This window comes from Lynx canadensis, chromosome X (genome assembly GCF_007474595.2).
Source record: "Lynx canadensis isolate LIC74 chromosome X, mLynCan4.pri.v2, whole genome shotgun sequence".
Taxonomy (NCBI): Eukaryota; Metazoa; Chordata; class Mammalia; order Carnivora; family Felidae; genus Lynx; species Lynx canadensis.
In genome coordinates, this window is record NC_044321.2 from 95,618,010 (window position 1) to 95,635,342 (window position 17,333).

General features: G+C 44.5%; 1 protein-coding gene across 1 annotated transcript; it reads left to right on the forward strand.

The window, feature by feature from the left end:
• Positions 1-642: 642 nt before the first annotated feature.
• On the forward strand, positions 643-17,279 carry AKAP14 (A-kinase anchoring protein 14; the record flags this gene model as incomplete). Its single annotated transcript, XM_030304840.1, has 5 exons — positions 643-760; positions 852-943; positions 14,087-14,266; positions 16,508-16,560; positions 17,195-17,279. Coding segments are annotated over 5 exons (528 nt in total), but the record flags the coding sequence as incomplete, so codon positions are not given.
• Positions 17,280-17,333: the final 54 nt, after the last annotated feature.

Consider the following 17,333-nt stretch of genomic DNA (forward strand, 5'->3'; position numbering starts at 1 on the left):
ATACGTGTCAGGAAAAAAAGATGGTAAAAAATGATAGTTCCTGATGGATGGTATAATTCGTACACCTGGAAAATCCAAGAGAAAAAACTGAAAATCCACCCCTCCTAGGCTATATTGCCTCTAATGACTTTAATTCACTTCATTTTTTTAATGTTTATTTATTTTGACGGGGTGGGGCAGAGAGAGGGAGAGAGAGAATCCCAAGCAGGCTCCGCAGGGTCAGTGCAAAGCCCAACATGGGGCTCGAACTCAAGAAACTGTGAGATCATAACCTGAGCCGACATCAAGAGTCAGACGCTTAGTCGACTGAGCCACCCAGGATCCCCTCTACTACGTCCTGATGAAGGTGTTCATGATTATGGGAATCTGAAAATCCTTGGTTTTCAGGAAAAATAGATCTCTGAAGCCAGGCACAAAGGATAAACCACAATGCCTTATTCAGGGTCCTATCCTGAGCCTTAAGTCCCTGTTGCCCCCTAGAGGCAACAACCTTTTCCTATGTCTTGTTATTCTTCACGTGATGGTCCGTATTTAGAGGAGTGGGTTCATGCGCACATGCGTAAAAGGTGTCTTCTTGAGTTCCTTTTTTGCAGGCAAAAGAAAATGGTTGGGACTAAAAGAGTCACAATCCAGGAGAAAACGGATGTGACTGAAAGTTCCAGGCGCCAGAAGACGGACACAGAAGACAGCAGCAATGTGAATGAACTAGCTCTGGAGATAGTTAAGCGTGCCATTGCTGCTGCTATTAAGTTTGTGGAAGGTAGTAATCCTGTTTGGCTATTTGGAGGAATGTCTCATTCTACAATGGCACACTACCAGGCAACTGACAGACTCTCCCCTTTATTTCGCAGAAACTAAAAACCCCATCAAGAACATCCAGTGGCTCACCCATGGTGAATTCACAGCAGAGAAAGGCCGTAGACAAATTGAGAAGTTTGTTTTGGTAAGTTAGTTGACCACTCCAGGTTGGCATACGAGGGCAAAGAACAATGAAAAGGAGTGTTTTATGAAAAGTTTGAAATCCAGGACCCCTAGATGATCTCAAAGGTCGCTAAATACATAAACACTGTCCCCATCTGGGTTCCAAAACCAACATGGGATAGTCTTTGAAGGTGAAAGGCACAATCGTATTGCCCTGTTTTTATCGTCCTAACCTTACATTTCCGACCAGGAAAGCCTGATACTCCCAGTTAAGCAATTTTCCCACGCTGGTGCTCTAAATGGGGGCCTAGTGACCTAAGGAGGGAGCTGCTCTTCCAAAACAGGAGTTCTCCGTCACCAACCTTAGAAATCGCCTCGTTAACAAAGGGGCTGCCGATGGAACTTTTAGATTTAGTTTGGGAACATACTGCCCGCACGCTGTGATGTACCTGCCTGTGAATTCCTTTTTCTTTTCCGCCTGTGCCTGGCTCTGAACCGTTCGTGTGGCTTATCCTGGCAGCTTTGGAGAGAAGGCCCTGGGCCGCTTTGCCTAACTGGCAGGGTGGAATAAAAAATGGCTTGAAATCCCTACTCACTGTATTTCCTCAGAAGAGAGACGAGTCGAAATAGATGGAGGCAAGCTCCCCAGCCCTCGGAGAAGACTCCCCACTGTCTCTGTTCCTCTGGCCGGCTCCATCTAAGCCTACAGCCCCAAGGGCAGTTTCCTAGGCCCCAGGAAGGCCTGGTCAGGTGGAAACGAGGTGGCTCCACACCCTCTTATGTCCCAGCAGGCATAACTCACCCTTCCAATGACAAGGGGTATTTAGAGCACAGTGATGATGTGTGGTGCAAAGTACTACTTACTCTTGGACCTTCTTGCTCTGGAGAATGTCTCCATTTGGAGTTGGGCGAAAGCCTCCGCCTACTGCACCCGGGGTTTGTGAATCGGGCTGGAATGGGACACAGAACAGGCAGAGACACTTCCCCCCACAATGCCGCCGGTTATTCTGAGTAAAAGGCAAACACAGTCCTGATAATGGCCTAGAGAGCTTGATGGGATCTGAGTCCCCTTCTCCCTCCCAACTTATTGCTCAGACTCATCACCTATGACCTACTGTCCTTTCACCTTTCTCACTCCAGCCACACCCGTCTCCTTCCCGTTCAACTGCCACGCATGCTCCCACCTCAGGGCCTTTGCACTTGCAGTGCTCTCTGCCCGGAACCCTCTCCCCTGCGACCTATTCTCATGGTTCATGCCTTACCTCTCTTCGCTCACTCTGAGGACGACCTGAGGACTAGTAGAAGAGCTCTTCCGCAGCTAAATATATAAAGAAAAAGCCATATGAAGAAGGGTAGCAGGGACAGAGGCAAAGTCGGGAACTAAACCCACAAATGGGAGGGACAGCACAGGCGTGCAGGTCCTCCCTGGCCTGGGGGGGGTGAGGGGGGGCGGTTCAAGCCCCACATTGGGCACCACTATCCACCCTGGAGATCTGCACCAGGAAGATGAGGCCCCATAACATCCGGCCTTGAAAATCAGCAGGGTTTAATCCCAGGAGCTTTGAAAATCAATGGGGCTGCTTAACTGTGGGAGAGCCAGACTGTTGTAGGAAACCAAGACTCTGCTCTTAAAGGGCCCATACACAATCACCCTAAGACCAAGCACAGAGGTGGTGATTTGAGTGGTGCCTGGGCTAGAGGTGAACCTTTATCGACTAATTCTAGGGTTATGTGCCAGAGGGGTGGGGATCTGTAGGAACCTCCTCCGGGAATGAAAGTATGGGCGGGTACCAGTTCTGCCACTCTCTATCTACCTTGCTAGCACTGCTGACCCCACCCTGGCATTGCCCTGCAGACAGGCCCTGGCAGCCGCCCCTCTAAAGCAGCTCCTGCCCCACCACAAGTGGCAGGCAGCCTCACGCGGGGCCAGCATCCCCCCAAAGCAATTACCACCCTGCCCCACCAGGTGGGGAGCACTGGCCAAGATCGGTGTCCCCTCCAAAGCAACTCGTGCCCCGGGGAGGGGGCGCCTAGCCCCATCCACTAGCACACCCACAATAGTCACCAGGCATTGCAGCCAGCAGGGCCGAGGGCCAGCCCGCTCACCAGCGCCTCCACAGCAGTCACAGCTGAGTCACAATAGGACCGTGCACACAGCCCACACGTGGGACACCCCCCTGGAGTGTCTCTCGTTCTGGTGACGAGGGGCGATTACTGGGCCCCACAGGGCCCTTCTACATAAGGCCACTACTTTCAAGAGCAGGAGACGGAGCTGACGTACCTAATACATAGAGACGAACACACGGAATCAGACAAAATGAGGAGACGGAGGAATATGTTCCAAACAAAAGAACAAGACGAAAGCACAGAAAAAGACCTCAAATAAAACAGAGATAAGCAATTTACCTGATAAAGAGTTCACAGTAATGGTCATAAAGGTGCTCACAAGAGTTGGGAGAAGAACGAATGAACTCCGTGAGAACTTCAACGCAGAGATAGAAAATAGTTTTTTAAAATTGAAGCTTAATGGGGCGCCTGGGTGGCTCAGTCAGTTAAGCGTCCCGCTCTTGATTTCGGCTCAGGTCATGATCTCACGGTTTGTGGGATCAAGCCCCGTGTCCGGTTCTGTGCGGACAGCACGGAGCCTGCTTGGAATTTTCTCTCTCTCTCTGCCCCTCCCCTGCTCATGCTCTCTCTCTCAATATAAACAAACTTAAAAAAAATCAGAGCTGAAGAATACAATAACTGAAATAAAAAATACACAAGACGGGATCAACAGCAGATGAGGAGACGCAGAAAAACAAATCAGTGATCTGGAAGCCAGGGTAGTGGAAATCATCCAAGCTGAACAGCAAAACCAAAAAGGAATTCTTAAGAAATGAGGGTAGGATAAGGTACCACTGGAACAACATCAGGCATCCTAACATTTGCATTATAGGGGTCCCAGAAAAAAAAGGAGAGAAAGGGGCAGAAAACCTATTTGAAGACATAATTGCTAAAAACTTCCCTAGCCTGGGGAAAGAAACAGACATCCAGGTCCAGGGGGCAGAGAGACGGAGACCTCCAGATAAGAGGAACCGAAGGAGGTCTACATCAACACACATAATAATTAAAATGGCAAAAATTAAAGATAAAGACAGAATCTTAAAAGCAGCAAGAGAATACAAATAGTTACGTATAAGAGAACCCCCAGAAGGCGATCGATCGATCGGCTGCTTTTTCAGCAGAGTTTGGAGGCCAGAAGGGAGCGGCACAATACATTCAAAGTGCTGAAAGGAAAAACCTACAACCAAGAATACTCTACCCAGCAAGGTCATCATTCAGAATTGAAGGAGAGATAAAGAGCTCCTAGATAAAAGTTAAAAGAGTTCATCACCACTAAACCAGCCTCACAAAAAATGTTAGAGGGACTTGTTCAAGTAGAAAAGAAAAGGCTATAACTAGAAGTGAGAAAATTAAGAAAGAAAAAATTTCACTGGTAAAAGCAAACATATAGTAAAGGTAGGAGACCAGTCACTTATAAAGCTAGTATGAAGGTTAAAAGACAAAAGTAGTAAGATCAATAATAACTACAATAATTAGTTAAGGTGGTACACAAAAAGATGTAAAATATGATGTCTACATAAAATAGGAGGGAGTAAAAACGTAAGCGCTTTTAGAATGTGTTCAAAATTAAGTGACCGTCAACTTAAAATATGCCGACATATATATATATATATATATATATATATATATATATATCATGTGTCGTATATAAACCTAATGGTAACCACAATCCAAGAACCTATGCTAGACACATGAAAGATCCAGGAATCCAAACCGAACACTAAAGAAAGTCATCAAATCACAAGGGAAGAGAGCAAGAGAAGGAACAGAGAAGAACTACAAGAACAACCAGAAAACAATTAACAAAATAATAAGTACATGCCCAGCAGTACTCTCACAGTAAACAGATTAAATGTTTCAATCGTAAGACACAGGGTGACCGAATGGATAAAAAACCAAAACCCACCTATATGCTGCCTATAAGAGACTCACTTTCAGACCTCAAGACACATACAGGCTGAAAGGGAATGAATGGGAAAAGAGATTCCAAACACATGGGGGAGGGGGAGGAAAACTGGGGTAGCAATACTTATGCCAGATAAAGTAGTCTTTAAAACACAGCCTATAACAAGAGACAAAGAAGGACATTACATAATGATAAAGGGATCGATCGAAAACAAGAAGATATAACACTTGTAAATATCTATGCACCCAACACAGAAACACCTAAATGTGTAAAGAAAATACTCACAAATATAAAGGGAGAAATTGACAGTAAGACACCACAGAAAATACGGAAACAGTGACTTTGAATGACGCATTAGACCAGATGGACTTAACAGAACATTCCATCCAAAAACAGAACACACATTCTTTTCAAATGGACATGGAACATTCTCCAGGACAGATCACATGTTAGGCCAGAAAACAAGTCTCAATAAACTTAAGAAGACTGAAATCATATCAAGCATCTTTTCTTACCACAATGGCATGAAAATAGAAACCAGTTATGAGAAGAAAACTAGAAAAAAACCACAAACACCTGGAGGCTAAACGTGATACTAAACAACCAGTGGGTGAACAAAGAACTCAAAAAGAGGAAATAAAAATATACCTTGAGACAGATAGAAATGGAAACACAACAGCACAAAATTTATGCAATGCAGCAGAAGCAGTTCTAAGAGGGAGGTTTACAGTGATACAGGCCCAACTCGAGAAACAAGAAAATCTCAAATAAACAATTTAATCTTACACCTAAAGGAATGAGAAAAAGAACAAAGCCCCAAATTAGTAGAAGAAAGGAAATAATAACTATCAGAGAGAAAAATGAAACAGAAACTGAAAAGAAAACATTAGAAGAGGTCAATGAAACTAAGAGCTGGTTCTTTGAAAAGATAAAATTGGAAAACTTTTAGCAAGACTCATCAAGAAAAAACGAGAGAGGACTGGAATGAAGAATATGATCAATGAGGGGCGCCTGGGTGGCGCAGTCGGTTAAGCGTCCGACTTCAGCCAGGTCACGATCTCGCGGTCCGGGAGTTCGAGCCCTGCGTCGGGCTCTGGGCTGATGGCTCGGAGCCTGGAGCCTGTTTCCGATTCTGTGTCTCCCTCTCTCTCTGCCCCTCCCCCGTTCATGCTCTGTCTCTCTCTGTCCCAAAAATAAATAAACGTTGAAAAAAAAAAATTAAAAAAAAAAATAATTTAAAAAGAATATGATCAATGAAAGTTACAAATGACACCACAGAAATACAAATGATTATAAGACACTACTGTGAAAAATTATTTCTTGCAAACATTTTAAACAACCTAGAAAAAATGGATAAATTCCTAGAAACAATCTTCCAAGACTGGAATCAGGAAGAAATGGGGGCGCCTGGGTGGCTCAGTCAGTTAAGCAACCAACCTCGGCTCAGGTCATGATCTCACGGCTCATGGATTTGAGCCCTGTGTCAGGCTCCGTGCTGACAGTGTGGGGCCTGCTTGGGATTCTCTCTCTCTCCCTCCCTCTCTGCCCTCCCCGACTCTTGCTTTCTTTCTCTCAAGATAAATAAATAAGTAAACTTAATTTTTTATTTATTTATTTATTTATTTTTTAAATTTTTTTTTTCAACGTTTATTTATTTTTGGGACAGAGAGAGACAGAGCATGAACGGGGGAGGGGCAGAGAGAGAGGGATACACAGAATCGGAAGCAGGTTCCAGGCTCTGAGCCATCAGCCCAGAGCCCGACGCGGGGCTCGAACTCATGGACCGCGAGATCGTGACCTGGCTGAAGTCGGACGCTTAACCGACTGCGCCACCCAGGCGCCCCAACTTAATTTTTTTTAAGGAAGAAGAAATGGAAAATCTGAAAAACAAATTGCTAATGATGAAATCGAATCAGTACTCAAAAAATTCCCAACAAACAAAAGTCTGGGACTAGATGGCTTCACATGTGAATTTCACCAAACATTTCAAAGAGTTGATACCTATCCTCCTCAAACTATTCCAAAACATTAAAGAAGGAAGGCTTCCAAATCACTAAGACCAGCATAACCCTTATACCAAAACCAGACAGACACTACACAAAAGAAAATTCCAGGTCAATATCCCTGATGAACATAGATGAAAACATCCTCAACGATATATTAATAAACTGAATTCAACAATGCCTTAAAAGGATCATATACCATGATCAAGTAGGATTTATTCCAGGGATGCAGGGATAATTTAATATCCACAAATTAATCAATGTTATACACCGTGTTAACAAAATAAAGGATAAAAATCATATGACCACCTCAGTAAATGCAGAAAAAGCATTTGACACAATTCAACATCCAAATATGAGAAAAAAGCTCAACAAAGTGGGCACAGAGGAAACATACCAGCACATAAGAGAGGCCAGATATGACAAACCCAGAGCTAACATCATGCTTAAGAATGAAAGGCTGAAAGCTTTCCCTCTAAGATCAGGAACAAGACTAGAATGTCTACTCTTGCCCCTTAAAAGAAATTTTTTTAATGTTTATTTGTTTTTTGAGAGAGAGTGTGAGTGAGGGAAGTGCAAAGCGAGAGGGACACACAGAATCTGAAGCAGGCTCCAGGCTCTGAGCTGTCAGCACGGAGCCCGACACAGGGCTTGAACTCATGAGCTGTGAGATCATGACCTGAGTCGATGTCAGCCGCTTAACCGACTGAGCCACCCAGGTGCCCCATCACTTTTTTTTTTAAATGCTCATTTTAAAATTTATTTTTGAGAGAAAAAGTGAGAGAGCAGGGGAGAGGCAGAGAGGGGGAGGAGGCGGAGAAAGAGAATCCCAAGCAGGCTCTGCGCTCACAGCACAGATGTGGGGCTCAAACTCATGAACCATGATATCATTACCTGAGCTGAAATCAAGAGTTGGATGCTTAACTGACTGAGCCACCCAGACACCCCTTAAATGCTTACTTTTGAAAGAGAGAGAGTGTAACCAGGTAGGGGCAGAGAGAGAGAGAAGGGGACAGAGGATCCAAAGTGGGCTCTGTGCTGACAGCAGCAAGCCCAATGCGGGGCTCGAACTCGCGAACCACGAGATCGTGACCTAAGCAGAAGTCGGACACTTGACCGACTGAGCCACCCAGGTGCCCCTACTCTCGCCACTTTTATTCAACATATAGTGCAAGGCCTAGCTGCAGCAATGTTACAAGAAAAAGAAATAAAAGGCATCAAAATTAGTAAAGAAGAAGTAAAACTGTCATGATTTACAGGTGACATGATACTATATATAGAAAACCCTAAAAACTCCACCAAAAAGCTACTAGAATTAATAAATGAATTCAGTGAAATTGCAGGATACAAAATATATAGCAATCTGTCTATACACTAAAACAAACTATCAGAAAGAGAAACTGAAAAAGCAATCCCACATATAATTGCATCAAAAAGAATAAAATAAATTTAACCAGGGGGTTGAAAGACATATACTCTGAAAACTAGAAGACAATGATGAAAGAAACTGAAGATGACAACTACATGGAAAAATATACCATGCTCATGGATTGGAAGAATTAATATTGCTAAAATGTCCACCCTACTGGGGTGCCGGGGGTGGCTTAGTCGGTTACGCATCAGACTTCAGCTCAGGTCATGATCTCGTGGTTCATGGGTTCGAGCCTCGCATCGGGCTCTGCGCCGGTGGTGCAGAGCCTGATTGGGGTTCTCTCTCTCTCTCTCTCTCTCTCTCTCCCTCTCTCTCTGCCTCTCCCACACTTACACACACACTCTCTCTAAATAAGTAAACTTAAAAAAAAGTCCATACTACCCAAAGCAATCTATAGAATTCAATACAATCCCAATAAAAATACCAATGGCATTTTTAATATTTTAGAACAAATAATCCTAACATTTACACGGAACAACATAAAACCCCGATTCGTTACAGTAATCTTGGGAAAGAAGACCAAAGCAGGAAGTATTATGCTCCCAGATTTCAAACTATACTACGAAGCTACAGTAGTCAAAACAGTATGGTACTGGCACAAAAACAGACAGATCAGTGGAACAGAACAGAGTCCAGAAATAAACCTACACTTAGATGGTCAATGAATCTACGCCAAAGGAGGCAAGAATGTCCGTCCAATGGGGAAAAGACAGTCTCTTTAATAAAAGGTGTTGGGAAAAGTGGACAGCGACCTGCAAAAGAAGGAAACTGGACCCCTTTCTAACACCAGACATGAAAATAAAGTCAAAATGGATTAAAGACCTAAATGTGAGACCTGAAGCCATAAAACCCCCAGAAGAAAGCACAGGAAATAAACTCTTGGACATCAGCCTCAGCAATATTTTTCCGGGTCTGTCTCCTCAAGCAAGGGGAACAAAACCAAAGATAAACAATTGCAACTACATCAAACTAAAAAACTTTCACGCAGTGAAGGAAGCCAGCAAAATGAAAGGCAACCTACTGAACGCGAGAAGATATTTTACACATGATATGTCTGATAAAGGGTTACTATCCAAAATATATAAAGAACTCCTGTAACTCCATACCAAAACGAGAATCGACTTAAAAAACGGGCAGAGGGCCTGAATGGAAATTTTCCAAAGAAGACATACAGATGGCCAAGAGACACATGAAAAGATGCTCAACATCACTGATCGGGGAAATGCAAATCATAACCACAGTGAGATGCCACCTCACACCAGTCAGCGTGGCTGGTATCACAAAAACAAGAAATAACAAATGTTGGTGAGAATGACGAGAAAGAAGAACCCCCGGGCCCTGTTGGCGGGCATGTAAGTTGGGGCAGCCATTATGGAAAACAGGACGGAGGTTCCTCAAACAATTTAAAATAGAAATACTCCAGTTCTGCTTATGTATCCGAAGAGAACAAAAGCACTAACGTGAAAAGGTACACGCATCCTCTGTTCATGGCAGCATTCTTTACCACAGCCGAGATGTGGAAGCAACTTAAGTGCCCATCAATAGATGAGTGGATAACAAAGATGTGGTATGTATATACAATGGAATATTATTCAGCCATAAATAAAACTGAAATCTTGCCACCTGCGACAACATGGATGGACTGAGAGAGTATTATGCTAGATGAAGTAAGTCAAAGACAAATAACAGATGATTTCAGAGGGGAGAGGGGTATGATTTGGGTGAAACAGGCGAAAGGGATTAAGAGGGACAAGTTTCCAGTTATCAAATAAACTAGTCACGGGGAAGAAAAGCATGGCAGAGAAAACACAGTCATTGATATTGTAGTAGCTTTGGATGGGGACAGACCCACCGTGATCATTTTATAATGTATATAAATGTTCAATTACCATGTTTTATGGCTGAAACTAATATAATACTGAATGGCAACTATAGTTCAATTTAAAAAAGATCCCACCTGCTCACCGAGGCCTTTCCTGGCCATCTCATCGAAAATTACAACCCTTTCTCCTTCTCTGATTTACTTTTCCGCTTAGCATTCAGCTCTACCTAAGACACTAGATTTTACTTATTCACTCTTTGCTTTTCTTCTACCTCTGGATCATATGGTCCATGAAGGAGAGGCTTTTGTCCCTTTCTCTGCCTTCAGCCCCTAGAAAGGTCAGGTACGCAGAGATGTTGCCTACATGAACAGATTTCTTCTCTCCATACCATTATTTGTTCACAGATGAAGAGCTTACCTACTTTGTAGGACTGTTACGAAGATAAGACAATTAGAAAGTAGAAGGTGATGGGGCGCCTGGGTGGCCCCGTCGGTTGAACATCCGACTGGCTCAGGTCACGATCTCATGATTCGTGAGTTGGAGACCTGTGTCTCTGTCTCCCCCTCTCTCTGCCCCTCCCCTACTTGCACTCGCTCTCAAAAATAAATAAACATTAAAAAATGCTTTTTAAATTAAAAAAGGAAAAGTAGAAGGTGACTAAAAAGCTGAAAGCCCTATATAGCGACTGACATAAAATCACCTTGTTCCCAACCCTGCTAATGAAATGAGTCCTACAAGTAGAGTCTCCCGTCTAAGTGTCAGATATTTCTTTTTTGTTAATGTTTATTTATTTTTGAGAGAGAGAGAGAGAGAGAGAGAGAGAGAGAGAGAGAGAGACAGACCACGAGCAGAGAGGGGCCGAGAGACAGGGGTGGGGGACACAAAATCCAAAGCAGGCTCCAGGCTCTGAGCTGTCAGCACAGAACCCGACGTGGGGCTCGAACCCATGAACCGCAAGATCATGACCTCAGCTGAAGTTGGATGCTTAACCGACTGGAGCCACCCAGGCGCCCCTAAGTGTCAGCTATTTCTGATGAAGAGCTTTCTCAAGCTTACTGCACATTTCCCAGAATCCACCAGACACCAGGGGATGGCAAATTAGTAGTTACCGTTTGCTGCGCGTTACCACATGCCAAGCACTGCTAAGCACGTCACATGCACGCTCTCATCTAATCCCCACAACAAACCTGTATGTAGGTACATCAATGTGCCCATTTTGCAGATGAGAAACCCTGAGGCTCAGAGAGGTTGGACAATTTGCCCAAGGTTTTTCTGATTAAGCAGCAAACTAAAGTTCTGGATCACAGGTCTGGTACAGTTTTGCTAACAGATAGTAAGAACAGTTCTTTTTGATGACAGAAATAATGCAGAGTTTTACTATGAGTGAAAAATGCAAATTCAAGGGATTTTAAGGTACTGCAACGTGAATAAGAATGGTTAAACCTGGTATCCGAAGTCTTGTGTGATTTGGGGAGGGAACAGGTATACTCCTACATTGCCAATGAGCACAAGTAGTTTATTCTTTGAAGAAACACAATCTGGAAACAGGAATATTACAAATAAGTTCTTTCTAAGAGAAAAGTTGGAAAAAAATAAAAACCATTAAAAAAAAAAAACAAATAAGAGTTGGAAAATCCCCAATGCCTAACGTACAGTTACAAATTATTGTTATAATAGAAATAAGACGTCATTATAAAAAAGCCCCAGTGAGCAAAAGGACAGAGTAGAAAATGAAGGTTCCCCTTCCGCCCCCACAATACCCAGTTCTACTCCCTCAGAGGTCACTTACCGTTGATAACAGTTTTGTGCATATACTTCCAGGTGCCTGTTGATTTTGAGTGTCCAATAATATGTAATTGGCTAAGCCATCCATGGTAGAGTAGCACAACGACATATTGTTCCCTGGAAGCGAGTATATGAAGCAACATTATGTAAAAATTACAAAATACCAGGACAACACACACTCACTGGAGCTACACAAAATCAGCTGTCTGAACACTGATAAAAATGGGAAGAGATTGGCCTGATGGAGATAGCTGAATTTAATGTGTCTAAGGCTGGGGTGCCTGGGAGGCTCAGTCGGTTGAGCATCCGACTTCGGCTCAGGTCATGACCTCACAGTTTGTGAGTTCGAGCCCCGCGTCGGGCTCTGTGCTGACAGCTTGGAGCCTGGAGCCTGCTTTGGATTCTGTCTATCTGTCTGTCTGTCTGTCTGTCTCTCTCTCTCTCTCTCTCTCTCTCGCTGCCCCTCCCCCGCTCACTCTGTGTCTCTTTCTCTCAAAAAAAAAAATTAAAAAAAAATTTAATGCGTTTAAGGCTGCCTGAGTTCACAAAAGGAAAAAGAAAAGAAAACAAGACCAACCACTGCGACGCCACACGGGGGGGAAGAAAATCTTAGAATTGAGACGTCTGGTCGGGTGGAGAGAGCACTGGGCCGGCCGCTTGGGAGCCCCGGGTCCCAGCCCCAGCTGTTATGGGCCGTCCCTTGCCGTTTCTAGGCCCCAATATGCTCATCTGCAAAGGGGCCTCCTTAAATGAGGTCTAGGGACCTTCCGATGGTCCAAAGTCTTTGTGTGCCAGAGGAAACATTAGGGCTGAAGAAATAGAATAACATAGAATAACATAGAAAGGTTGGAAAGAAAGGCATTGCTCCAGTGGGGCCACAAAGGGTGACCTGTCGGGCCCCTTCATTAAGAGGAACGATAATCTGTGTAAAACACAGTCCCTGACCTCAAGGAATCTGGTGCCTGGTGCTCTTGTGTGGCTGACTGAAACAATCGGTTGGGTGTAAGTCTGAAATAAAGTAAGCCGACCCCCCCAGCCTGCTTTTTTTTTTTTTTAAAGGAGCACCAGAAATCTTTTTGCCATCAGCCTCCTACTGTCCCTCCTCACATCACTGAGACTGTTAAACTATCTCACTCCCTTCCTTCTGTGGACCTTCATCTTAATTCAGGATCTTTTTTTAAATTTTTTTTAATTTTGATTTGGAAGCTTCCTGTGCCCCAATAGCCAAGCCAAGGGGACTCAGTTGAATTGAACTTGTCGAATACCAATAGCATTCGAGGCCCCGTACAGCGAAGCAGGGCTGCGTTATGACTTCTGTGGGCCCGAGGCACTAGGAAGATGCATGCTTGGGGACAGAAACATCTTGGAGGGGGGAGACAGGGATCTGAGGGGTCGGATGATCCTCGTGCCTGACCCGTTCCTCTTCTGAACTCACTTTCTATACCACCGATGGCTGCCGTGAGGCGAGTCTGCTTTTCAGAAACAGCTTGTGAAATCAGCCTCATTACATTTTGTTTTTCTTTTTGAGAGACAGAGAGACTGAGGGCCGGGGAGGGGCCGAGGGAGAGGGAGAGAGAGAATCCTAAGAGACTCCATGCCTAGCGTGGAGCCTGATTCGGGGTTCGATCTCACGACCCTAAGATCACGGCCTGAGCCCAAATCAAGAGTAGGAGGCTTAACCGACTGAGCCACCCAGGCGCCTTGCGGCCTCATTACCCTCTAGTCATACCTTTACGCGGAGTGGGCAGAACACATGTTCGAACCACTTTCTAATTATTCTCCAAGGAGCCAAACTGGCCTCCCAAGCCAGGGTCTGGACGGTCAGTGCGCACGCCGTGTGTGGCAGGCACGTACACCTACGCATCTGAGCATGTGCCTCTCTGTGTTCCAGAGCCCGCTCTTAGGCGATGTTGCGTTATTGACTCATTTCGTGTCCGCTTCCCCTTTTCCCTCCTCCCGTGTGGAGTTGACTCCGGTGTGAATCTTAACAATGTTAAGAACGGATGACAGAAGCGGGGCTGTGACCCCTCCTGTTGTGCGCTGCCTTTGCCTAGAGGACTTGCATAGAAGCGTGCTTTTCGTTCTGAGTGCTCTTTTTCCCGTGAAACAGACTTGGGAGTATCAAGAACGCTGGGTGCACCACACACAGTTCATAGAGAGGAAAGACGTGGTTCACAGCTACTACTACCTCTACTGCGTACGCTGGAGCATCCCGACCGCTATGAGACCCATGCTACAAGTCTCCGCCTCTGCCTACTTCACCGTCAAGATCACCAAAAACAAACCTCCAGTAAGCTCTTCCTTTTCTGCCCTGTTCACGTCGATGAGACTCCAATGAGAACGGAGACCTCTCTTGTCAAGGTCATCGATGACCTCTTTTTTTTTTCTTTTCGGTACACCTTAATGGTTTTACAAACTAGTTCTCAACGGTTCCTTCTGTCCTCATCTTGCTTGGCCAATCTGTAGCACTTGCCCTGGCTGCGCACTCCCTTCTTCAGGAAGTGTTCCATTTGGCTGCTAAAACACCATACTATCCTGGCCTTGCGCCCGCCTCACCGACCATTCCTTCTCAGTCTCTCCTGGCCTCGAGCCTCTCCTCTAGACTCATTTCCTTGGGGATCTTATGGTCTCCGGGCTCCAAATGCCACCTTTAGCTTACGATTCCCAAATTTATATCTCCAGCCCAGACCTCTGCCACTGCTTAATACACATCTCACTTCTTGTATCCCAAACTGAACTTGCCATTTACCCTTCCCAACCTGACCTACCTGCAGACATCTCATCTCGGTTCACGGCCCACATCCTTGGCATCACCTTTGACTTTCGCATCCCTGATGCAACACACTAGGAAGTCCTGTTGGCCCTATCTTCAGAAACAGGTCCTGAATCCAACAATTTCTTACCACTCCACTTTTACCACCTTGGTGCAAGACCCCATCGACTCTTACCAAGAGTATTTCAATGGCCTTCTAACTGGCCTCTCTGCTTCCACCCTTGCCCTCGTCGTGTATCTTTTCAACCCAGCGGCCGCCAGCGTGAGCCTTGTGAGATGAATTTATGTCACTCCTCTGTTTACAATGTGTTTCTCAAACTTCCAAGCACATGCAAATTAATGGGGGATCTTGTCGAAAGAAGGTTCCGATTCAGCAGGTCTGGGGTAGGGCCGGAGATTACTAACAAGATCCTAGGCGGTGCTGATGCCACAGGTCCACAGAGCACAATTTGAGTATTGAGGGCCTACAAGGCCTTGCGTGACCTAGTCCCTTGTTATTTCTGCTTTTTTCCCTCTCCTCCTTCTCCTCCTCCTCCTCCCTCACTCCCCGCTAGCTACTGTGATCTTGCTATTCTTTAACAATCCAGGTATAGTCCCGCCTCTGCGCCTCTGCATTTGCTGTTCCCTCTGACTGGACCGCTCTCCCCTTGGTATGTGCATATCCTGCTCTCACCTCCTAGACCACACTTTGTAACACTTTATTACCTTCTGATAGTCTACGTAATTTATTATCTTGTTACGGCCTGCTCCCCCTACCAGAATGTGAGTTCCACAAAGGCAGGAATGTTTGTCTTGCTGTAAAACGAGGCCTGGCAAACAGTAGGCACTCAGTAAATACTTGAAGGAATGACTGCCTGTAGCCACCATGTAGACGATGAATATGAAATATTGATAGCTAGTGTGAAAGGAGTTAAAATAACACCCATGAATCTAGGGCTCGGGTCATCAGAGGAGCAGGGCTGGTACCAAGCATAATGCCCGGAACACAGCACACATAAAAATGTGATTTCTCCCCTTGTCTTCCATCCTTTCACAGAAATTATCTGAGGCTTCGTCTGACTCTCAAGCTTTATATACGGCTACACAGTGAGCCAACTATGTCTTATGTTTATCCTAGCCTAGTACAAACTTACCTATTTGAACCTGCAGTAATGTAAAAAGGTAAAGTAGGTGGAGCTCTCCCTTCCCCTGGTCATATATCCTGCCATCAGCTGTCTTGCTAAGTGGCAAGGTTGGAGATTGGAAAGGAAGGCTGGTGGAGGTAAGTAAGACCATGATCAGTGCCCATGCACTGAGTGCTTAGGAGAAGGGCTCTTGATTAGAATTCCAAGTATAATTTTGGAAGGGAGAATGGGTGGGGGCCACTGAGACAATTTTACACCCTACATTTTTATGTGGCTTTAAAAACGTTTTCAAACTTGTTTACCTATATTACTTCGTTCTTACTCTATTCCTAAGAGGGAAATACGGCCAACTGAGTAAAGTGGAGCATGTAGAGAAGGTAAATGACTATTCATGAAGAACACAAGCCTGTCCTGACTTGTTTTCAATTTTTATGGAGATTCTTTAGGTTATTTGTTGCCAAAAAGATCTTTTGGGGAACAGAGATTTGAAGTGACAAAGAACTGATAGACATCCCGATAAGGAGGGTAAATTCTAGAAACTTAAGAGTATACATATATGGACAAGGGTAGGGATGGAAGGAATTATGAGTTGGTATGATTGGTCTAGGCTAACAGTTGCCCTTTTCTCTCTTAGGATATGCCCATTGAGGTCTCTTACGTCTTTGAGGGCCATTCGTTAGTTCACAGGTAACGAACAGTTGGAGGCTTTTTTTTTTTTCTCATAATCTCTACCCCCAACGAGGCTAGAACTCAACATCTCGAGATCAAGAGTCGCATGCTCTACTGACTGAGCCACCTAGGCGCCCCTAGAGACTTACTTTTAAAAAGGTGGTGGGAAAAGGTCATCACACCCCAGGAACTTAGCAGGCTCATAGCCACAGATAATTCACGTAATGGTTACTTTTCTTCTTTGAACCACCTACCCCATTACGATGGGCTAAAAGTAGGATTCTGCCCTTGTTCTAGAAAAACTTTTTTAATGGCTTGGTTTTCAGCAATTAGAAACTGGAGGACTAGTTGCTGAAGTAGGGTGGGAACAAAGTGGGTCATGTCTGTTGTTTCTATGGGAAACTTCACAATCACATGGAAGTAAGTCCTATATAATAATCTTTTATTTGTACAGGACCTCTTTTAAAGAATCTTTCCATATCAACTCAATGCTTTTATTGATTGGGTCTATGGAATAGAGACAACCTTCATTCCCCACCCCCAAAAGACTTTTTGCTTACTAGGAATGTAACAGAATAAACAGGGAATCCCTGTCTCAATGTTTTGTTTTATTTTAAAAGGTTTTAGTATGTTTGTTTTTCTTCCTCTGCAGACCAGGAATGACTCGCTTTCGAGAAAAATGGCTGAGGGACATTACTGAGGCCAAAAGTATTTTAATGGAGTCAATTGCCTTCTAATTCAATGGTGTCTAATTCCTATAGAATGTTTTAGGATTGGATTTCTAATCACAA